This window comes from Bos indicus, chromosome 21, assembly GCF_029378745.1.
Source record: "Bos indicus isolate NIAB-ARS_2022 breed Sahiwal x Tharparkar chromosome 21, NIAB-ARS_B.indTharparkar_mat_pri_1.0, whole genome shotgun sequence".
Classification (NCBI taxonomy): domain Eukaryota; kingdom Metazoa; phylum Chordata; class Mammalia; order Artiodactyla; family Bovidae; genus Bos; species Bos indicus.
The window spans coordinates 46,138,509-46,162,988 of record NC_091780.1 but is presented as its reverse complement, the minus strand read 5'-3'; the positions used below and the strand labels follow the sequence as shown (position 1 = coordinate 46,162,988).

At 36.4% G+C, this 24,480-nt stretch overlaps 1 protein-coding gene and 1 non-coding gene across 7 annotated transcripts in view; one reads left to right on the top strand and one right to left on the bottom strand.

Annotated features, from left to right (window-relative positions):
- Positions 1-2,241: 2,241 nt before the first annotated feature.
- RALGAPA1 (Ral GTPase activating protein catalytic subunit alpha 1) overlaps positions 2,242-24,480 on the top strand; it is a 210,700-nt gene continuing 188,461 nt past the window's right edge. For 3 of the 6 annotated variants that reach the window (XM_019983417.2, XM_019983419.2, XM_019983420.2), the window contains exon 1: positions 2,242-2,775. In XM_019983417.2, coding sequence (XP_019838976.2) covers positions 2,670-2,775 — 106 coding nt within the window. In that variant the 5' untranslated portion in view covers positions 2,242-2,669. The remainder of the gene's footprint in view (positions 2,776-24,480) is intronic. The other 3 variants (XM_070775459.1, XM_070775461.1, XM_019983427.2) reach the window with 3 other exon arrangements.
- LOC139178517 (U6 spliceosomal RNA) lies at positions 13,630-13,736 on the bottom strand. Its single transcript, XR_011562901.1, has one exon. It is a non-coding gene; the product is annotated as a U6 spliceosomal RNA (small nuclear RNA).

The window sequence follows — 24,480 nt, the reverse complement described above, 5'->3', positions numbered from 1 at the left end:
GCTAGAAATTGTGAAGCCCTGAGCCTTAACAAAGGTGGTGATAATGGAGAGAAGAGGACTAAATCAAGAAATACTTAAGTAGTAGAATCATCAGGTGTTGGTAACTGACTGGATGACAGAGAAGAAGCCTTTAGATCAAACAGCTGGATTGAAAATCTGAGGTAATAGTGGTAGTACCAGTGGAGATATTTAATGAAGGAGGAAGATCAGGTTTGGGAGTGGAAAGGACAAAGATGATGAGTGTTGTTTTGTATATACTGAATTTGAGTAGCTTGTGGAAGCTCAGAAAGGAGACTTGGGTTACTAATAGGGACATAGGTGTCCAAAATCACCAAATAAATGATAGCCAGAATCATGGGGTTGGATGACTCTAATACTAGCAAAAGAACCCATTTTAATGTAAACATAATTTAAATATCAACAAATATTTGTTCTGTACCACAGTGAGACATATAAATTTTTCAAAAAAGCCTTTATTTTCAAGGAGTTTCTATTCCTACACATACATCTTAATTTGTTTTGTGAGTTTAAAATTGGTACATTAGATTTTCTTAATTTTCTTTAAATAGACTTGTTTTTTAAGTTGTGAAAGCAACATATGACTTTTAGTTTTAAAAAAGCTATGCAAAAATGTAAAGAAAATAATTAAATTCACCTGTGATTTTACTGTGCAGCTATAATCACAATTTTGGAGGTGTTTTGAATTTTTTTCTAACTGCATTTTACATGCATAGCTTCTTTCATAGTTTTGATAATATCTTCAGCACTGTATTGCTTTTTCATTTAATAGTATCTTGAGTATTTTCTATGTCATTAAAAAGTCTTCATATTAATAATTTTCATGGTTCCGTGACATTCCACCTACTGAATGTTTTATCTCCTGATGGATATTAATCATTTCCAATCTTTCAGTGTTATAATCATGCTTAAATATTTTTATATAAGTATTTTCCCATTTCTGATAGTTTAGAATAGGGTCCTGAAAGTGAAACTAATGAACCAAAGTATATATAAACATTTTTAAGTGTCTTGATACACAATGTCAACTTTTGTAGCCATTACTGCTTCTTTCTAGTAAGCAATAGGATTGTCTGCTGCTGCCTTCACCTGCTGTAAGATGACTAACTTAAAACAAACTCCTAGTTTGACCGATAAAATGTTACATTATTTAAAAATAAGCTATATTGAGTGTAAGAAATCAGACAAGAGTATACTATAAGCATACACTTCCATGAAACTCTAGAAAATGCAAATTCCAGGTGACAGAAAGCAAATCAGTGTTTGCCCAAAGACCAGGCTGGGGGCAGTGGGAGGGAGGGATTACAAAAGGGCAAGAGGACCATTTGGGGGCTGATGAGTATGTTCACTATTTTGACTGTTTACATTTTCATGGTCATATGCAAATATCCAACTTACCAAATTGCACATTTTGAAAATGTGCAGTTTACTGTATATCAAGTACACTTCAATAAAAGCTGTTTAAATTGTTTAAATATGTTATTTTAATCTGAGTTTAAAAAAGTACCCACAAGTGAGAACATTTTTCACATGTTTTAGTTGAGTACACACTTCTGTAATACTTATTTCATGTTTTCTACTAACTTCTACTTGTGCTTTAGCAATTTTCTCCTGGATTTGTGAACTCTTTACAGATGAAGAAAATTAACCCTTACAGTTCTCCAGATTTCTTTTCCCTGTAATTTTTCTTTCTACTACAACAAGCTTTTGGGAGAACTCATTTGTGTAAGACAATTTTAACCAAGAGGATGTACTATAATACCACAAATCTAGAAACTACAGTAAATTATTAACCATCACTTTGCAATATAAACAAAAATTCTGTATACAAAATTCAAATTACGGAAATGGGGTGTTAAAAACAAAGCCTTCAGAAATGGCGTCTAAAATACACTGCACATCTACTCTGATGTTCTGGAACTATGTTCTTAAGTTACATAGTAAATAGCAGGGACAGGAGGAGGACCTTTAAAAACAGACTACTCTGGGGGCTTGGCTAGAAGACCCTGCTTTCAAAGGCGCACGCAGGATTTTCCTTCCCTGACTTCCCCAGGCTACTCCTCTGGCTACTTACACAGAAAACTAAAGGAAGGTAATGCCACGGGTGATCTCATGCTGGCGTGACGTCAAGAACTCTTGACGTCAGAAGGCGGTTGCCACGGGGACCATTCGCCACCGACGGCAAAGTCGTGAAACCCCATCACCACACTCCGTCTCCTTGGCGGCTGCTAAAGAAGATTTAACCTTAAGGGGGCCTCAGGGAGAGACGAGTGCTGTCGCTGCCGCCGACAGCCGCACCTCCGCGGCTACGGGTCCTGGGTGCCCGGCCCTGGCCTGTGACGGCGAGCGGCGGCCGCAGGGAGCGGCGGCGGCGGCGGGCGACCCGCCCGGGTCTCCGTCCCTCCGTGCAGAACTGGAAGAGGGGAGCCGCCATATTGGAGCTAGAGGCGAAGGTGCCTTGCAGACGCCGCGCGAGTCGGGTGGAGGTGGCGGCCCTGGCCTTGGTCTGGGAGGAGTCGGCCGCGCCGGGGCCCGCAAGGCTGGGGAGTGAATGAGCCGCTCGCAGTAGTCTCCTCCCCGCCCACTCTCTCCACTTTCCGCCGCTTTGACCTGGCCGGGAGGGGGCCGGAGTCGGCCGTGGCGGCGGCAGGATGTTCTCCAAGAAGCCGCACGGGGACGTGAAGAAGTCTACCCAGAAGGTGCTGGATACCAAGAAGGACGCGCTGACCCGCCTGAAGCACCTGCGCATCGTCATTGGTGAGGGGCGAGGGGTGACGGCGTCTGGAGGCCTGGGTTGCTCGGCCTTCCCTCTTCTGGGAGCCCCTGGGGACTCTCCCTTCGGCCCTGGCGCGATGCGCTAGTGGAGGGCGAGGCATCGCCTCTACAGAGACGCGGGAGGGCGGATAATTTGGGGAAGGGAACACTTGGTAGTTGGCAAACGCTAATCACACACAGGGTTACCTCGTTTTGAGTTAATAGCCCTAACTGTTTTAAAAACACTATTCAACAACTTAGATTATTTTTAGACTTTCTGGAGACTTGTTGTTGCAGATAATGGTGTTTATAGGATATGTTTGTCAGATGACTACCGCCATCCCCACCCAAGTGAAAAGAAAAAAAACTCAGACAATATAAACCCTAATCTTTCAAGTTTCTTGGCTAAGGAGGGCAAGGAGGAAGCAGTTACACCTCTTTGGGAAGTGGGTGGTTCCCTAAAAGCTTGTGGGAAAGAGCCCCGCCCTTGTTAATGCACCTTGTTCATAATTACTATCATTTAGAGGGAGAGCTATGATTAATTGTAGAAAACAAGGTAGTTTATAGCTTCCTTTTCTTTTGGAAAATCATACAGCATTCTATTTCTAAATAAAATTTTCTTACTGTCTGTTACCTTCTCTTTTGCGTCCGACCGAACTACTCTTGAATTGTGGATATAGGGTTAAATGAGTTTAACCCACTCATTTTGGATCACTTGGTAATTTCGTGGGCCAATAGGCTGTAACAGTATTTATGGAACAACTGGTCCAGAACTTGGATCTTTTTATACGAAATTTGAGGTGAAAAGGAAAGTTTGCCTTTGTTGATACAGACAGTTAATGGCAGAACGAGTTTAGAACCCAGATGCCTGAATCCTAGTCCAAGGTTTATCATCTAAGGCTCTCTTCGTAAGGAATGTTCCTTTTGAAAAGTGACGTTTATACAGTGAATTAAGTCTTTTATTTGAGGTGCATGTTTCACTACCATGTGGTTTACTCACACCAACAGGATACTACCAGTACCCAACCTTTGTATGACACTTTACTGTGTACAGAGTTATTTCACATAAGTGGTAACTGATCCACACAATAACTTTAGAGTTAGTTAAATTCTTCTTCTTCTTCTTCTTTTTTTTTTTTTTTTACAACTAAGAGAGCTGAAGTTCGGGACTGTTACCTGGTCATCCAAGTATTAGGAGGCAGAGTCAGAGCCGGAACCCAGATTTCATGTCTCCCGTTTGTTTTTTACTCTTTCTGCATTTATGGCAGCAAATCTGTATCCCAAGTAAATTATATTTATTCTTGTGTAATAGTAAGAAAGCGATTAAGTCCAGTTTAGCAATGTAAAAAGATATTTTTTCAAGAAAGAAAATATTTTCTAGACACAGTTGACATTGTGGTCTTTACATTTTACTTGAGAGTTAAGCCATTGAAGAAAAAATTTGGCTAGGAGACTGTGACAGGGAAAGTTAATGTGTAGGAGATTTACCACAGATAATGGCAGTTTGAAATTGAGGACAATGATATTTGATAACCTACTTAGGACAAGATGTAGGTTGGGTAATGGCAGAGCTCTAAAATTGAATTCCAATAGAGTATTGACATTTTCTGAATTAATTGCCATGGTTCGTTAGTTAAGGAATGGTTTGTTTATAATTCTTTGGCCTTAGAAGTTTTTTCCCCACCCTGGAGACATGATCTGAATGAAGAGGTATCAGGTATTTTGTAGGGCCTAGCTTTCTCAGTTTGAAAACAAAACAGTGTTTGTTTGTTTAAAAAAAAAAAAACTTTGCTTTTTAGTAATTTATTATTATTTTTTTAAAGGAGCATATACTATCTATAATCATTTAAAATATTCTTAAGAACTTTCAAATGGAGGACTCTGTTTTCAGACTCCCTGCCCTGTGAGTGAAGCAGGTCCATATAGAGAGATTACTGCACTCATTTTAGGACAGTAACTCTCAACAGGGACTGTTTTGCTCCTCTGAGGACAATGAGAATGTCTGGAGACACTATTGATTGTCACAACTATGGAGAGGTGCTTCTGGCATCTAGTGGGTAGCAGGTCAGCTGAACATCTTGAAATGCTCAGGATAATCCCTCACAACAGTATTCTAGCTCCAAATGGCAAGAGTGCTGAAGTAAACCTTGTCAAATGTAGAACAAAAAACATGGACCTCTAAGTACTATACTTGGTTCTAACAGTTAATTGAATTAAATATTCTGTATTTCTGAGTGGTCACTGTGACTTTGAAATATAATTAGTATAATTCCTAGGCAAATGAGTAGGGGAGGGTAGAACTGCAAAGACTGAAAGATGTCTTAAGGGTCTCCCGTTTTGCAGATGGGAGAGCCACTTCCAATCCTTTTTGCAAGTTAAGTGCAGGTTTTATTAATACATAACCACTATAAGGAAACTAGTTTGCAGAATAGGGTATTCCCAGTTACACAGGATTTTGATTTTTTTTTGGTTCCATCTAAACTGTATTTTTAACCTTTAAATTAAACTGCCATTCACTAAGGGTATTTTTAGAATTCAGTGCTTACCAGTATGCTGCTGCTGCCGCTGCTAAGTCGCTTCAGTCGTGTCCAACTCTGCAACCCCATAGAAGGCAGCCCACCAGGCTCCCCTGTCCCTGGGACTCTCCAGGCAAGAACACTGGAGTGGGTTGCCATTTCCTTCTCCAATGCATGAAAGTGAAAAGTGAAAGTGAAATCACTCAGTCGTGTCAGACTCTTCGAGACCCCATGGACTGCAGCCCACCAGGCTCCTCCATCCATGGGATTTTCCAGGCAGGAGTACTAGAGTGGGGTGCCATTGCCTTCTCAGGCGTACCAGTATATGAGAACATAATTTAAGCATCTTATGTAAACCTTTGTCCTGGCATGTGTTCCCACTGAAGGACAATTCCAGCTGAATTTATAGAACTTGGAGGATTTAGATTTAAATCTACTGTGTTTATTGATAATGTTGTATATTTGATTTTTAGGAACTGGAAGTTAGAATTATTACAGACTAGAAATAAAACCTTGTCTAGTTGCTAAAGTTTCATATTATCATCTTGCTCTGCCCCATCCCCCCGCCTTTCCCCCCCCCCAAGGAATGGCCTTAAGATGACGCTAAGCACATAATTTAGTATCTAACAAGTGGCTAGCATAATGCTTAGCATATAATGGATATTGACTAAATGTTAATTTTCTTGTATGTCGTGGTAACAGTTCAGTCGTCTTGGCTTAAAAAAAGGTAAGTGCTTACCTAGCTAATATATTATTTTGGCTCATTCTTTCTAGTAACTTTATTGAGGTGTAATTGATAACTGATATGTCACACAAATTAAAAGCATATAATTGAATGCTTTTTAAAAAGTTGAAGTATGGCGATACACAATATTGTATAAGTTACAGGTGTACAATATAGTGATTCACAGTTTTTAAAGGTTATACTCCATTTATAGTTATAAAATTGGCCATATTCCCCATGTTACGCAGTGTGTCCTTTTAGCTTATTTTATGCATAGTAGTTTGTACCTAATCTTCTACCCCTATCTTGCCCCTCTCCCCTTCCCTCTGCCCACTGGTAACTACTACAATGTTCTCTGTGAGTCTGCTTCTTTTTTTGTTACATTTGCTGGTTTGTTTTATTTTTTCGATTCCACATACAAATAATATCTCATATTTGTCCTTCTCTGACTTATTTCACTTAGTGTAATACCCTCCAAGTGCATCCATGTTGCTCCAAATGGCAAAATTTCATTCTTTTTTATGGCTAAGTAGTATTCTGTTGTGGGAGAAGGCAATGGCAACCCACTCCAGTTTTCAGAAAATCCCATGGGAGGAGCATCGTAGGCTGCAGTCCATGGGGTCGCTAAGAGTCGGACATGACTGAGTGGCTTCACTTTCACTTTTCACTTTCATGCATTGGAGAAGGAAATGGCAACCTACTCCAGTGTTCCTGCCTGGAGAATCCCAGAGATGGGGGAGCCTGGTGGGCTGCCATCTGTGGGGTCGCACAGAGTCGGACACGACTGAAGCGACTTAGCAGCAGTAGCAGCAGCAGTATTCTGTTGTATATATACACCACATCTTCTTTATTCCTTCATCCATTGATGGACACTTAGATTGCTTCCATATCTTGGCAATTGTAAATAATGCTGCTGTGAACACTGGGCATAATTGAATACTTCTTGACATACATACACTTTGTGAAGCCATCATGACATCATGATTAGGAATATAGTCAGATAATCAAGAAACAAATGACATCTGTAATCTCCCAGTTTCCTTTTACCCCTTTGTAATCCCTTCCTCTAACCCTTACTTCCCTGCTATCCTACCCCAGGGCAACCATTGATCTGTTCTCCTCTACATTAGTTTGTGTCTTTTATATACATACGTGTGTATGTATGTGTGTGCATGCCTGCACGCACACACTCAGTTCTGTCTGACTCGTTGTGACCCCTTGGACTGTAGCCCGCCAGGCTTCTGTGTCCATGGGACTTCCCAGGCAAGAACACGGAATGGGTTGCCATTTCCTACTCCAGGGGATCGTCCCAACCCAGGGATCAAATCCAGGTCTCTGACATGTCCTGCGTTGGCACTGTGCCACCTGGGAGGCCCATGCATAACATATACATGGAATTAACAGTGCTTACTCTTATGGATTGGTTTCTTTTACTCAGCACACTTTGAAATTCCTCTATATTTGTTGTGTGATGATGTGTCTGTAATACATTGCTCTTACTGCTTTTATTGTATGGATATGCTGTAATTTGATTGTCCCAGTCACATGTTGATGAACATGTGGGTTTTCAGTTTTCAACTATTACATGTAAAATTGCTGTGAGGTACACCTATTGTGTAGACATATGCTTTCTTTTCTCTTGGAGTCAATACTTAGGAATGGAATGGATGAATCCTATGGCAGTTGTATTTTTTTAAAACAAATGTATTGTTTCTTGGTTTTTTGTTTTTTTTTTTTTAACCAGTTTACAGTCTCACAAATAGTATATGAGAGTTATAGTTCCTGTAGAAATGCACCAATACCACCAGATATGGTATTTCTTTTTCTTGTCAGTTCAGTCGCTCAGTTGTGTCCGACTCTGCGACCCCATGAACTGCAGCATGCCAGGCCTCCTTGTCCATCACCAACTCCCTGAGTTTACCCAAAGCCATGTCCATTGTGTCGGTGATTCCATCCAACCATCTCATCCTCTGTCATCCCCTTCTTCTGCCCTCGATCTTTCCCAGCATCAGGGTCTTTTCCAGTGAGTCAGCTCTTCCCATCAAGTGGCCAAAGTATTGGAGTTTTGGCTTCAACATCAGTCCTTCCAAAGAACACCCAGGACTGATCTCCTTTAGAATGGACTGGTTGGATTCCTTGCAGTCCAAGGGACTCTCAAGAGTCTTCTCCAAAACACAGTTCAAAAGCATCAATTCTTTGGCATTCAGCTTTCTTTATAGTCCAACTCTCACATCCGTACATGACTATTGGAAAAACCATAACCTTGACTAGATGAACCTTTGTTGGCAAAGTAATGTCTCTGTTTTTGAATATGCTATCTAGGTTGGTCATAACTTTCCTTCCAAGGAGTAAGCGTCTTTTGATTTCATGGCTGCAGTCACCATCTGCAGTGATTTTGGAGCCCCCAAAAATAAAGTCAGCCACTGTTTCCACTATTTCCCCATCTATTTGCCATGAAGTGATGGGACCAGATGCCATGATCTTAGTTTTCTGAATTGTTGAGCTTGAAACCAACTTTTTCACTCTCCACTTTCACTTTCATCAAGAGGCTCTTTATAGTTCTTCACTTTCTGCCATAAGGGTGGTGTCATCTGCATATCTGAGGTTATTGATATTTCTCCTGGCAATCTTGATTCCAGCTTGTGCTTCCTCCAGCCCCGCGTTTCTCATGATGTACTCTGCATATAAGTTAAATAAGCAGGGTGATAATATACAGCCTTGACGTACTCCTTTTGCTATTTGGAACCAGTCTGTTGTTCCATGTCCAGTTCTAACTGTTGCTTCCTGACCTGCATACAGGTTTCTCGAGGCAGGTCAGGTGGTCTGGTATTCCCATCTCTTTCAGAATTTTCCACAGTTTATTGTGATCCACACAGTCAAAGGCTTTGGCAAATTACTGTTTCCCTGATATCTGATAACATTGAACTTCTTTTCACATGCTTATTTGCCATTGTATATGACTTCTTTGATGAAATCAAGTTCAAATCTTTCACCTATTTTTAAATTGAACTGTTTGCTTTCTTACCCAGTTTTGAAGATTCTGAATATATTCTGTATGTGTGCTGAGTCACTTCAGTCACATCTGACTCTTTGCAATCATATGGACTGTAGCCCTCCAGGCTCCTTTGTCCATGGGATTCTCCAGGCAAGAATACTGGAATGGGTTCCTGTGCCCTCCTCCAGGGGATCTTCCCCACCCAGGAGTCGAACCTGCGTTTCTTATGTCTCCTGAATTGGCAGGCAGGTTCTTTACCAGCCCTAACGCCACCTGGGAAACCCTGTATTCTGTATATAAGTACTTTATCAAATACATGATTTGCAGAGTCGTTTTTTTTAAATATTATCTTTTAATTCGCTTAACATTTTATTTGAATGAATAGGAATTCTTAATTTTGATTAAGTTCATATATCAACTTTTTCTTATATGGTTTGTATCTGAAACCTTTGCCTAAGTCCAAGATCATAAAAATTTTCTCCTATGCTTTCTTCTAGAGCTTTATCATTTTAGGATCTATGTCTGCGATCCATCTTGAGTTAGCTGTGAATATAGTTTGAGATATGGAAGGATTTTTTTTTTTTGCACATGGATCTCCAAGTGTTCTAGCACCATTTGTTGAAAAAGACTTCCCTTTCTCTGCTGAATTGCCTTTGTACTTTTTCCAAAATTCAGTTGTCTCTATATGTATAGAATTATTTTGGGACTGTTTTGTTCTGGTGATCTGTTTGTCTGTGTTGCTGCCTATACCACAGTGCTTTTTATTGTTGTTGTTGTTATTATAACTTGATAGTAAATCTTGAAATTAGATGGTATAGACACTCCAACTTTTTTCTTCCTTACCAAAGGTTTTTTTTTTTTTGCTGTGGGAGAAGGGAGCTATGCCTTGTCTTTTAACTTTCCATAAGATTAGCTTGTCAATTTCTAAAATAAATAAATGAATAAATAAAAAATTTTGCTGGGAATGAGATTGTTATGAATCTGTAGATGAAGAAGGTATGTTTCTTTGTTTTATATGCTGCTGCTGCTGCTAAGTCGCTTCAGTTGTGTCCGACTCTGTGCAACCCCATAGATGGCAGCCCACCAAGGCTCCCCCGTCCCTGGGATTCTCCAGGCAAGAACACTGGAGTGGGTTGCCATTTCCTTCTCCAATGCAGGAAGGTGAAAAGTGAAAGTGAAGTCGCTCAGTCGTGTCCGACTCCGAGCAAACCCATGGACTGCAGCCTACCAGGCTCCTCTGTCCATTTGGTTTTCCAGGCGAGAGTCCTGGAGTGGGGTGCCAGGGCCTTTTCTGTTGTTTTATATAGACCTCCTTTAATTTCTCTAGCAGTGTTTTGTATTTTTTAATATACAGGTCTTAAATGCATCTTTTGTCAGTTATCCCTAAATATTTTGTACTTTTTATATCCTTGTAAATTGTATCTTCATGACTATTTCTGATAGTAAAATACAGTTGATTTTTATATATTGAGCTTATATCCTGAAACTGTGCTAAATTCACTTGTTCTATTAGTATTATATAGATTTCATTGAATCTTTTACATACATGAACTCATTAATAGAGCCTTTAAGTCTTCTTTTTAATCTGGATGCCTTTGTATCTTTTTCTTGTTTTATTGCACTTACTGGAATTTCTAGTACAGTGTAGAATAGAAGTGGTGAGAGTGGATATCCTTGTCTTTTTATTGATCTTAAGGGTAAGGTGATCTATTTTTAAACTAACCATGTAATATCATGTTCATTGTAGGCTTTTGAATAAATGTTCTTTGTCATGTTGAGAAAGTCTTACTCTCTTAGTTTGCTGAGAGTTTTCATCAAGAATGGATACTAGGTATGTCAAATGCTGTTTTCTGTTTCTGTTGAGGTTAACAGGTTTTTTAATTTTTTTTCATTTTGTTTTTTAAAGATTTTGTTGTTGTTAACTTTTTTTAAAGTCTCTATTGAATTTGTTACAGTATTGCTTCTGTTGTTTATGGGTTTTTTTTCTGGCCTTGAGGCATGTGGGGTCTTAACTCAAGACTAGGGATTGAGCCCACACCCCCTGCACTGGGACGCAAAGTCTGAACTAACCCATGGACCACCAAGGAAGCCCCTCATTCTGTCAATATGATAAATCCCAGTCTGGATTTTCAAATGTTGGATCAACTCTGCAGTCCTCTGTAAGCCTAAGTTAATTGTGACATCATGTCATTTTCATATAATGTTGGATTTTATATGCTAGAATGTTTGTAATTTTGTAGTTATGTTTATGGGGGATATTACTTTTCTTGTATTTTGCTTTTTTTTTAACATAATGTTAGCCTTATAGTATTAATTGAGAAACATTCCTTTCTTTTTCGTTTTCTGGAAATTGTTCATAGAAAATTTGTATCTTTTTTTTTTTCTCGTGAACATTTGGTAGACTTCACCAATGAAGCCATCTAGATACGGAGTTTTCTTGGAAGGAAGGTTTTTAACTACTTTAATAGGTAGAGGGCTGTTTGGGTTATGTGTTTCTTCTTGAAACAGAAGTTTGTGTCTTTTCAAGAAATTTTCTTATTTCATATTAAGTTGTCAGATTTATAGGTATAAAGTTGTTCATAATGCTTCCTGTTGTTCTTTGATACCTATACAATCTGTGATGATGTCATCCCTCATTCCTGATATTGATAATTTATCTTTTTTTCCTAATCAGTCTGGCTGGATGCTTATCACTTTTACTGATCTTCTAAAAGAACCAGCTTGTGACTTCATTGATTTTTCTCTATTTAATAGATTTCTGCTTTGGTCTTTATTATTTCTTTTTCCTGCTTAGTTTTAGTTTAATTTGCTCTTTTCCTAGTTTCTTTAAGTGTAAACAGGTTATTAATTTGAGACCTTTTTTCTTTATAATGTATGTATATGTTGATAGAAATTTTCTCTAAACAGTGTCCTACAAATTATGGTATTTTGTATTTTCATTTTCATCTAGGTCCAAAATGCATTCTAATTTCTGTTTTGATTTCTTTTTTGATCTATGGGTTATTAACCTGTGTGTTCTTTAGCTTCAAATATTGGTGGAATATCCTGATATCTTTCTGTTATTGATTTCTGTGATAATTTCATTATTTTCAGAAAACATATGTTTTGTGACTTGAATTCCTCAAAATTTATTGAAATATGATAGCCCAGAATATGTTTTAACTTGATGGATGTTTCATATTTACTTGAAAACAGTATATATTCTGCTGTTGTTGGGTTGAGTGTTTGAAAAGTGTCAGGACAAGTTGTTTGATAGTATTGTTCAAGTCTCCTATATCCTTGCTGAATTTCTTTCTCCTTGTTTTATGAATTATTAAACATGGGGATGTGAAATTTCTGACTGTAATTGGAGTTTGTCTCTTTCAAGTTCTATCAGATTTTGCTTAATGTATTTTGAAGCTCTGTTACTAGGTTTCTAAACATTTGGGATTATTATCTCATCTTTATAAATTGACTTCTTTTGCCTTATGAAATGATCTTTATCTGTGGTAATAACCATTGCTCTGGAATCTACTTTAATAGTGATATAGACTTTTGCTTTCATTGACTAGCATTACTAGGATATGTATTTTTCTGGTTTTAATCTGTTTTGTTGCATTTATATAAAGAAGATTTTTTTTGGAGCCAGCATATATGTTTAAATCTTAATTTTTAATATAATGTAATCTTGGCCTTTTAATTAAGATACTTGGATGACTTTTGTTTTCTTTGTCACTGTGCTGTACCTTACATTCCCAGAACTTATTTATAACTAAAAATTTATACCTTTTCACCCTCTTCACCCATTTTCCCCTCATATTCACTGCCTCAACCACCATTCTGATCTGTTTGTTTGAGTTTGGTTTTTTAGATGTCACGTGTAAATGAGATCATACAGGATTTCTTTCTCTGTCATCTCACTTAGCGTAATGCCCTCAAAGTCTGCCTATGCTGTAGCAAACGACAGGATTCGGTAGAATTCACCATTGAAGCCAGCTGGTTCTGGATGTTTCTTTGTTGGGATACTTTTGATTAGTGATTTAGTCTTCTTACTCTTAATTGTTCTGTTCAGATTCAGACCGGTAACTTATCATTTAGAACTGGATGATGTATAATTAAAGTCATTATTGATTTGTTTGAGTTGATTTAAATTTGTTGTCTTTGTTATATTTGTCTGTTATCTTGCTTTTTTCTATTTGGCTTATCTTTTCATGAAAAGTGAAAGTGAAGTCGCTATGTTGTGCCCAACTCTTTGTGAACCCATGGACAGTAGCCTGCACCAAGCTCCTCTGTCCATAGGATTTTCTAGGCAAGAGTATTGGAGTGGGTTGCCGTTTCCTTCTCCAGGGAATCTTCCCAACCCAGGGATCAAACCCAGGTCTCCCACATTGTAGACAGATGCTTTACCCTCTGAGCCACCAGAAAGCCACCATCTATCTTTTCATAGTTCTCTTTTTTTGCCCTTTTTTTGTATTAGTTGAATAAATGTATGATTTTTTTACATTTTTCTTTTATTGTCTTAATTAGCTATAATCTTTTAATATTTTACTGGTTGATTTAAGATTTATAATTAATATTTTCAACTTACCAGAGTCTATTTACTATTTAAGTAATACACTGTACCACTTCTTTTTTTTTTTTTTTTAAATATGGAACGCTTCACGAATTTGCGTGTCATCCTTGTGCCGGGGCCATGCTAATCTTCTCTGTATCGTTCCAATTTTAGTATATGTGCTGCCGAAGCGAGCACTGTACCACTTCTTGTATAAGAACTTTACAAGAGTTTACTTTCATTTGTCTTCCCAGACTTTATACTTTTTTGATCATACATTTACTTACACATTTTGTCTAAACAAGCAGTTATCTTTTAAGGACTTCTAAATAATGAAGAGAAAGATATGTATTTACCCATTTAGTGCCATTTTCAGTACTCTTCATTCCTTTGCAGAGAGATTTCTATCCATCCAGCATCATTTTGTTTTTGTTGGATTTCCTTTAACATTTCTTGTGTAATGATGCTCTTCGGGTGATGGATTCTTTACTTTTTTAATGTCAAAATCTATATTTTGCTTTCTTATTTGAAAGATGTTTTGCTGCAATTGGAATTCTAGGTTGATGGCTTTTCTCCTTAGTCTTTTAAATAAAGATTTTGCTCCACTGTCTTTTTGCTTGCATTGTTTCTGATAAGAAGTCTGCTTTCCCCTTATCTTGTATATCTTCTTTCTTCTCTTTTTTTCTGGCTACTTTTAACACATTATTGAGCATGGAATTTTTGCTGAAACTAATGCCTGTGGCATTAATACATCTCTGACCAATGCTCAATACTGTGTTAAGATTTTCTCTTCATCACTTGTTTTGAACAATTTAATTATGATGTGCAGTGGTGTAGTTTTCTCAATATTTCTTGCCATAGAATCATCGAGATGCTTAGATTTGTAGGTTTAGCATTTTCATAAAGTTGGTAAACTTTTGGGCCATTTTTTTCCCAGTTATTTCTCCCCTCCCTTCTTTTATTTTTTTGTTTGACTTATTGGCATATAAAAAGGTATTAATATCAGGCTCATCTATTAGGAAGTATTATATTGGAAGATCTTATAGCGTTTGAAAAAGAACTGATATTCTTTCCATTTTTTTTAGATTCTTTTTTCTGTGTTTTATCTTGGGTAGTTCCTATAGCTACTCCTCAAATTCACGAGTCTTTTCTTTTGCTATATTAGTCTGCCATCCCACTGGTTTATTTTTCATCTCAGATATTGTAGTTTTTATCTACTTCTTTGTGTATGTGTTGTCTGTCTGTGCATATAAAATTATATCATCTGTATATTTTCTTAGCTTCTTGAATATAGAATACAAGTAAAATACCCTCTGTAATATTCTCTGCTCATCCTAACATCTCTATCTATTCTGGGTCAGTTTCTATCAGTTGGTTATTCTTCTCATCCTGGGTTATTTTTCCTGCTTCTTTTAATGCTGAGTTATCTTTGGATGTCTCATTGTGAATTTTGCCTTCTTAGCCTCAAAGTGTTTTTATATTTCTGTAAATTCTTGAGCTTTTTACTGAGATGCTGTTAAATTACTTGAAAACACTTTGATTATTTCAAGTCTTGCCTTTAGAGTTTGTTGAGTGGATCCATCTAAGGGTAATTATGTATTATGAGGCAATACCTTCATGAATATTCCATTCAGTGCCCCACAGGTATGAGGGATTTTTTCGTAGCCCAGCTCTTGGGAGCAGGCACTGTTCGCCAGCTTATGGGAGCCTCTGGCACTGTTCTCTCATATTCCCTCACATAGTTCTTTTTCCTGTCTTGGCACGTTTCCTTGCACGTATTTATGCTCAGACTGAAAGGAAACCTCCTCCAGTCTTCTAGGATCTTACTGGGTATGGCTCTTTCATCTTTGGTACTTTTGTCATGTGGACTCGAGTTACCTTGGTTTCCTTGGACTGTCAGCTCATTTTCTTAGCTTGGTTTCCACTGGTTCTGCCTAGATTCCCTTTTCCCTCAGCGTGGCCTGTAAACTCTTAAGTCAGTAAACTGGAGCTGTCAAAGGTATACTTCATTTGTTTGCCATCTGTCAGGAATGACTTTCCCTATCTGATGTCTGTACCTGCTTGAAACATACAAACCAAAGAACAGAAAAACCCCTGAAACATAAACAGTTTTCAGAACATTGGACATCAGGTGCTGATAATAAGTTCTCCTAAATGAATGAGACTGAAAATTGGATTCATAGTCATTCAACTTGGCCCCTACTTTTTAACACTTTTATATTTAGAGAAGAAATTTATGGTCAGTTGACTATTGATTATATCTGTGAAAAATATTTAATTGTTCTCTAATCTGAATATATCAATGTTTTCAAAAAGAAAGTTGGATTAAAATATCTTCAATCAGGAAAATGAGAAACTAGTGTTCATTAGATATAAAAAGTAATGTATAAAGACAGAAACAAGTATTGTTTATGTTCATTAAGTAAATAACTTGAAAGCAGTTTAGATTAACATGGAACAGCTATGCCTGGAAATCTGAAAATGTATGGGAATCACTGTGAACTGTGAACTGTAAACTGCATATAAAAATAAACTAAGTTGATATTTGAATATGTTTTTAGGATTCGATATGCAAAGTTAGTAAGTAATCCTATATACATGTCATTAGACTTTTTATTGTTCTTTTTTTTTAATTTTATTTTATTTTTAAACTTTACAATATTGTATTAGTTTTGCCAAATATCGAAATGAATCCGCCACAGGTATACCTGTGTTCCCCATCCTGCACCCTCTTCCCTCTTCCCTCCCCATACCAAACTCTTTATATTCTTTAGTTTGACTCTTGAACTATTTTATCTTTGTATATTTACAAAGAAGTGATATACTGAGTAGATTATTTACATAAACAATGTTACTGATTAATTTGCTTAGTAAACCAAACTGTTGCATAATATACCAATTTTTTTTTGTATTTTTGCATTAACACTTCTTTTATTAAGGATTTTATTCCATCCAAAGAATTTTGCATGGCTTATAGGACTGAATAAAATGTAGACTAGAACAATTAGTGATAAACAGCTGAATAGCCATTACTTAAAGGTAACATCATCAGGTTCCAGAGATGAGCTGGTTATAGCTATAAGGCATTGAACTTGATTCTTAGATTTCCTGGCAGCCAAAGTAAAAAGAGAAGCATGTTGAGTTACAAGTTTACAGTGTCTTAGAAAAGAAAGCATACTTTTTTTTTTAGTTAAAACTTTTTATTCTGAGTTCAATCACAATTTGTGTATATACGTACGTTCATATATTATCTAATGTCTCTTTTAGAAAGGTCATGTAGTAGAAATAGATTTTGGAGAAAATAGAAAAATAGTCAATTAGTATGTTTGTTAGATCTGTTCTAACAGACAAAATCAAATGTCTACAAACAAATGTCTATAATTTTTTTTTCTATTCGTATAAGTGACATCACCATCTTTCACTAAGACATAAAACTTTGACAATGTGGTAGAAAAAGAAAATTTTATCTTAGTTTCTTCTTCAACTTCTTGTTACCCCCTCTGGTATTTTACATTTCATTAATATTGAATGAGAAATCACTTTCTGCGATGCCTATGCTTTTGCTAATGATATTTACTGTACCATAATCAATGAGCCATTTCTTTTAACCTTCTTACTAAGAAAGAATAAGAGGGAGGAGGGAAGGAGAAAGGAAGAAAGAAAGAAGCATCAGCAACAAAATGATAATCCCACCTATTGGATTTCAAAACTACAGTCTGGAGGGACAGTTACTATAGAAAGGAAGTAGACTTTGTGTGAACTCTTAAGTTGAAAACCTAATATGGTTTGGATGGGTGCATTAATCCATTTTTAGAAAATATCACTATTACTTACAAACTAATTTTGAATTACGTATGCTGTATGTGAAAGTAGTACTCCGTGAATATGAGTGGTAATAAGACTTCTGGATGCCCACTGGTGCAATGAAAAAGTAGACTAGATGCTATCAAGAAGGCACCTACACAGTGTAAGATGGCAACTGTATTCAAAGGAAAGCAGGGGATAAAAATTATGCTTACACCTGAAAGCCTTAAGCCTTAAAACCTCTTCCTTAAGAATAGCAGGAAACCTGTAGAGCTTTGCTGAAGCCTTCTCTGTCATCTGGTAGGTATAGGAACTTTTCCGATTTACTTCTAGCAATTTGGTTATTTTACTACCATGTAATTACTTATTTGCATGCCTATATCTTACAACCTTCCTGAGAGTAGAAGTGTGTCTCTTAAGCTTTGTATCCCTAACCTCAGCATAGTGCCCAGCATGAATTAGGTGCTCAGTAAATATTACGTAATTCATGAAGGAATATAGTAGGTATGAGGAGAGCAAAGCTGCTCTTCTTTGAACAACTTCCTTTCAATAAAGAATGATAGAAAAAACTGTTAAAGTCAGTATCAGAAAGAACCCCCCTTGGGTTATCCTAATTTCCTGTGCAAAAAATTGGCTCAAAATCTAAAATTTGTCCCGTGTGAAACAGAAAAATAAAGGCAAAAAAATAGGATGTTAAATGAAGAATTCTTATGGCATTATGGCAGAGGTTATTGTATAATCTTCACCATTATTGAAAGAACTCGTGACTCTTATATAACATCTGATTTTCAAAAAACTTATGAATCAGTGAGCACAACAACATGTCATGTTTGAAGTATATACCACCACCCCCCAACATATCTAACAGAATAAACTGACTTGTAGATAGACATGGAGGAGAGGATGAAACAGAATACTGAGTTTGTGGCTCTTAATTTGTCACAGCAGCCACAGTATACTGATATAAATCTTTTAGTGTTTTGTTGTTTTGCTTCTCCATATGAATTTGAAAATCAATTATATTTTGTAAATATTGTTAGGATTTTAAAAATTGGATGGCCTTGAATCCATACATTTAATTTAAAGGAGATTGACATCTGTGGTATATCTACAGTTGAACCTAAGACAGCATAGAGGTTTAGGGCACCAACCCTCTGCACAGTTGATGATCAACATGTGACTTATAGTTGGTCTTCCACATTGCTGGTTCTACGTCTGCAGATTCAACTGTGGATTGTGTAGTGCTGTAGTATTTACTTTTGAAAAAAATTCATGTGTAAATGGACTTGCACTGTTCAAACCTGTCTTTTTCAAGGGTCAGCTATATTTTTCCTATCTCAAGGAGTCTCCATTTATTTAATTAGGCTTTGCTTAAAGTTAATAAAAGGAAATTTTATATTTTTCTCTGAGAAAGATTGGCACATCTTTTATGGTCAGGAATAGGTGCATTTAAAAAGAATGTTAAAAGGGATGGCTTCTTTGCTGCAGAAGGAACTCAGGTGACCACTTCATTAAAGGGTGGTTTAGATAAAGATTAGGAAGAAAGGATGTTCATTTGGATAAAAAGCATATATAGATCACTACTTTATATCTTTTAGCAGAGTATGTTCTACATTACTTAGATTCTTCAGTATAAAAAGGAAGGCAAATACATACATTTGCAATATTGGGATAGAGAAGACAGCTTTTAAAACTTAAAGTTAGAAATTGCCATAGAAATGTTGGATAAATTTGCCTTTATAAAACACTTAAAATTTTTAATGGTAAAATCTGTCATTAACAGAATTAAAAGATAAACAGCTAAGAAACATTTGCAACATGTTTAAAGGAGTTAATTTCCTTAATTTATGAACTGTTAAAAATGTATGAAATTGGGAGAAAATTGTAAAGGGCATTGTCAAGACATAATGGAAAGAGATTTTCTCATACATTGCTGGCCAAGTGTAAATTAGAGGGCTTCATTAAGTGTGAGAATTTTAAATGTATACATGTATATGCTTTGAAACCAATACTTCCGTTTCTTAGTATTTTTTCGCCTGAGGAACTAAGTGGATGAGTGTGTCTAAACACCGCAGTGTTGTTTAGAATAATGAAAAAATTGAACTAGTCTAAATATTATTTTGGGATTGATTTTAGAATTTAGGTATGTTCCTTTAGATGAACATTGCATTCTCAGAAATTGTTAGCATTCTAAAATTACTTAAATAGTTTGACCTTTGAACTCAAAGTACATTTTAGATGTGGGTCTATCTCTTCTCTATCTTTTGGAAATTTTTAAGGAATGGAATTGTTTATAGAAGCAGCTATCATATATAAAAATAAGAGTTACTATTTTTGAACACTTACATGTGACAGGTGCTGGACCAAACATTTCATGTGTGTTACCTGACTTAATTCCTTCAACAGACCAGTGTGGCAGATAGTAATTGATCTCCAAGGAAATTTGAGTATTAAATAACTAGTAATGGGTATATAGTGTGTACAATCAGAATATCTGGGTTCTGATCTCAGCTATATGCTTTGGCTGTATATAAAATTAACATAATTTCAGGTATTATATGAAAAAAAATGCATTTGAAGCACAGAGTTTATGGAAAAATTTAAAACATTTGAATTTTAAGTGGAACCTTAAAGGTGCTAAAGTTGAATCAGATATTAATGATCTATTTAAAGTCAGCAGAGTTTTGTTTTTAAAAAATGAGTACAAACCTCTGAATATACTTGATGATGGTCTTGATTCTGTATTTTCAGTTTCTAGCCTATTAAAAATGGGTAGAGAGGAACTTATTTAAAAATTATATTTTGGTAAAACAAAGAATAAATGAAAGGAAGTGAAATTCATGGTTCATGTTTTATTTTGAATAACCCAAATCTTTAAGTTGCATCACTTAGCAACATTATTCTTTGCTTCACCATCCCAAACTGAAGTGTCATAGATAGTAAAAGGTGTGTTTGTGTTACCAAAAATTTGTCAGTGTTTGAATTTTTAAAAATCAGTAGCTTCAGAGTACCCAGTCATCTTTTCTTTTCTGTCAGTTGTCCTTAGGACTTTTTGGAGGCAAGTTGGTTGTTACCATAAGCTGCTGCTTATAATCATGCCATTTCTTGTAAATTGTCTTTAAGAAAAATAATTATTAATTTCTGCCTCCATTTCTTTAAAAATCTGAAAATAATAGTTCTGAGCAACCATTTGAATAGCTGATACAACGCTTTGCTAGGTTTGGGGCAACTGCAAAAGAATAAGGGACTTGGTGGTATAATAAGAGAATCATGTCAAATATGAAACATGAGTATAAAAGGCAAAAGGATCATATATATTATATAGTATTTATTTGGTTGCACTGGGTCTTATCTAGTTGCCTGACCAGGGATTGAACCTCGGCCCCCTGGATAGGGAGGATGGATCTTGTAGTCTCAAAGGGATCATATATAAACAAGATGCTTTGAAGAAATGAAGCTGGGTCATTTGAAGTGTACATTGAAAGATGATTGAAATTTTAGTAGATGTAAAAGAAGAGCTCAGCTATAAATGCAGGAATGTTGAGGGCAGTGATCTTTCAAGCTTTTAAAAAATAAAGCTATCAGGCCTCACCCTAGAAATTAAAATTTAATGGCAAGGTTCCTGAATTCATTGCAGGAACAGATTGCTCATTTCAAGTACCAGTATTAAGGATACTCAGCCTATATATCAAAACCTCTGCATCATTCTTCCCAGTCAATGCTACTGCTACTCAAAATGTAGCCTACAGACTGGTGCTAGTTTTTTAGCTATTTATTTACAGGTCTGTAACATGTTAAGTGCAGAAGTTGAGGTGTTGAGAAGCTCATCTCAGTGTGATAATGCTGTGACATCCAATTGTGTGATTGAGGACTTGCCTTATTGAATATAGAGTATAGACCATTGAATAGAGTATAGGTGCTTTTTGCTGTATTTTCTAGCAATTTATTATAAAGCATTAGTCTGTTTTGAATTGGAATTTAAAAACAAACGAACAAAATCTCCAAAAAACAAAAAGCAGCTGTCCCTATATATAATTTGAGAAGCATGATCTACACAGTGTTTAAAATTAACTTTTCACATTCTGACTCATTCTGTTTTTATCCTATTTTATCTTGTTTTCACCCTCTGTTTTAAAGTATGCCTTCTATTCCTAGTGTAATAGCATTTACTTTCCCTTACTAGTACTTTAAAATGTGTGTATGTTTAATTATTTTCAGTATTCAAAAGAATGCCTTTGAATTTAGGGATATGAATTGAGAAACTTTTCTATTTTGGAGGTACAGAACTAGATCGAGAACAGGTTTCAAGATTTAGCGAAAATAGTTTTTCAGTCTGATTTTTTTAATATACATATACAAAATTATGTCTTTTGTGAATAGAGATGTAATGCTTCTCACTTTACAGTATATATGTGATTTTTATTTAGTGTCTAATTTCTTTGGCAAAATCTTGCAGTACAGTGTTGAATAAAAGTGGTAAAAGCAGACATCCTTGTGTCTTGTTTATGTTTTTAGGGGTAGAACTTTAGGTCTTTTACCAGTCATTATGAAGTTAGGTATGGGATTTTCATAGATATCCTTTATCAGATTGGGGATGTTACTGTGATTATATATAATTTAATTTTTTTTATTTTTGCCTGTGTTGGGTCTTCGTTGTGGTGCAGGCTTTTCTCTCATGGCAGTGAGCTCAGGGGCTGCTCTTCATTGCGGTGCATGAGCTTCTCATTGCAGTGGCTTTTCATTGCCAAGCATGGACTGTAGGACTCTCAGGCTTTGGTAGTTGCAGTGCGTGGTTTCAGTAGTCGCGGTACCCAGGCTCAATAATTGTGGCACACAGGCTTAGCTGCTCCATGGCATGTGGGATCTTCCCAGACCAAGGATTGAACCTGTGTCACCTGCATTGGCAGGCAGATTATTTACCACTGAACCACCAGGGAAGCCCCAAGGATATATATATATTTTTTATTCCTAACCTACTGAGTGTCTTTATCATTAAAGAATGTTGGCTATTGTCAAGTGCTTTTTCTGTGTCTATCGAGACTGTCATGTGGGTTTTGATCCTTTTACTAATATGGTGTATTGCATTGATTGATTTTTGTTTGTTGAACTGACCTTGCATTCTGAGATAAATCCCACTAGGTAATGATGTGTAATTCTTTTTATATGTTGTCATATTCAGTTTTTTAGTAGTCTGTTAAGGATTTTTGTGTCTTTATTCATAAGGATTATCAATCTGCAGGTTTTTTGTGATGTCTTTGATTTTGGAGTGAAGATAATACTGGCCTCATTGATTTAGTTTGAAAGTGTTCTTTCTATTCTTAGAATTCATCTATGAAGCCATTTGGGCCTGGTCTTTTCTTTGAGGTCAGTTTTCTTTTTTATTAAGTCTGTCTTTTTATGGATCTGTTCAGATCTTCTGTTTCTTTTTGAGGCAGTTTTGGTAGTTTCTTTTATGTCTTTCCTTTGAATTTGTCCATTATATGTCAATTCAGTCACTCAGTCATGTCTGACTCTTTGCAACCCCATGGACTGAAGCACGCCAGGCTTCCCTGTCCATTGCCAACCCCTGGAACTTGCTCAGACTCATGTCCATCGAGTCGGTGATTCCATCCAACTAGCTCATCTTCTGTCATCCCCTTCTCTGCCTGTCTTCAATCTTTACTAGCATCAGGGTCTTTTCCAATGAGTCAGTTCTTTGCATCAGGTGGCCAAAGTATTGGAATTTCACCTTTAGCATCAGTCCTTCCAATGAGTATTCAGGACTGATTTCCTTTAGGATGGACTGGTTTGGATCTCTGTGGAGTCCAAAAGACTCTCAAGAGTCTTCTTCAACACCACAGTTCAAAAGCATCAATTCTTCTGTGCTTAGCTTTCTTTACATGTAGATCACCTAATTTGCTAACATGCAGTTGCTCCTAGTATTTCTTAATATGTTTTCTATTACTTTAAGATTGGCAGTTATGTTTTCTTTTCCACTCCAGATTGGTAATTTGAATCATATCTCTTTTTATCTTGGATAGCCTAGCCAAAGATTTGTCAATTTTGTTATCTTTTCAAAGAACTCATTTTGGTTCCTTGATTTCTTAGTATTGTTTTTCTTGTCGCTGATTTACTTATCTCCATTCTAATATTTATTATTTCCTTTCTTCCCCATGCTTTTGCTCTTTGTTTTCTAGTTTTGTAGAGTAGAACATTAGGTTATTGATGTTCAGATCTGTATTGAAGTGTTTTTTTTTTTTCCATTTTTTTTATTACATTTGGACATTTAAGAAACATATACCATCAGTTATACCACTATTCAGTAAAAATCTATTCTAGTTTTTAGAACGCTATGTGTCACAAACTATCTTGCTTCTAGTCTCTAAGACTTTACCAAGAGTTTATCAAAAAGGTTGGCTCTGACCTATGGGATCCTGAGCCTTGAGGTTTTAAATGTTTTGATTATTGTAAAACAATTTCCAGTGGATGAACCTTAATTCCCAGCTGTTTTCTTTCTAGAATGGGCTAATCATTTTGAAGTTCCATATTCCATTACAAGAGCTCTGAATTTAACTCTGTGCATTGTTTTAGCTGGATGCCATGTGTTTGGTTTACTATTTTTTCACTTACAGGTCAAAGTATTTTTTCCAGCAGATTCAATGTACTGTCTATAATCTTTTCATTTCATCTTGATGGATTCACTTGCTAACAACAAATTCAATTAAGGATGCCTTAATTTTGCCTTAATTTTTGAAGGACAGTTTTGCTGGATACAGAATTCTTGGTTGCCAAGTGTATTCTTTACGCTTTTTGACTGTATCATCTCAGTGACTTCTGGCCTCCCTGTTTTCTGATGACAAATTATATTTTTCTTTTTGAGGCTTTCTTGTTAACTGATGTGTTGTTTCTCTCTTTGTATTCTCAAGATTCTTTTTGTTGTTGACTTTTGACAGTTTTGTTATGAGGTGCTTAGATATGGGTCTGAGTGGGTTGCCATTTCCTTCTCTAGGGTATCCTCCCAAGCCAGGGCTTGAACACACATCTCCTGCGCTGGCAGGTGGATTCTTTACTACTGAGCTACCAGGGAAGCCCCAGTGAGTTGCTTAAAAATATGGAGAAGTGTGTTTCATCAAATTTGGGAAGTTTTCAGCCATTATTT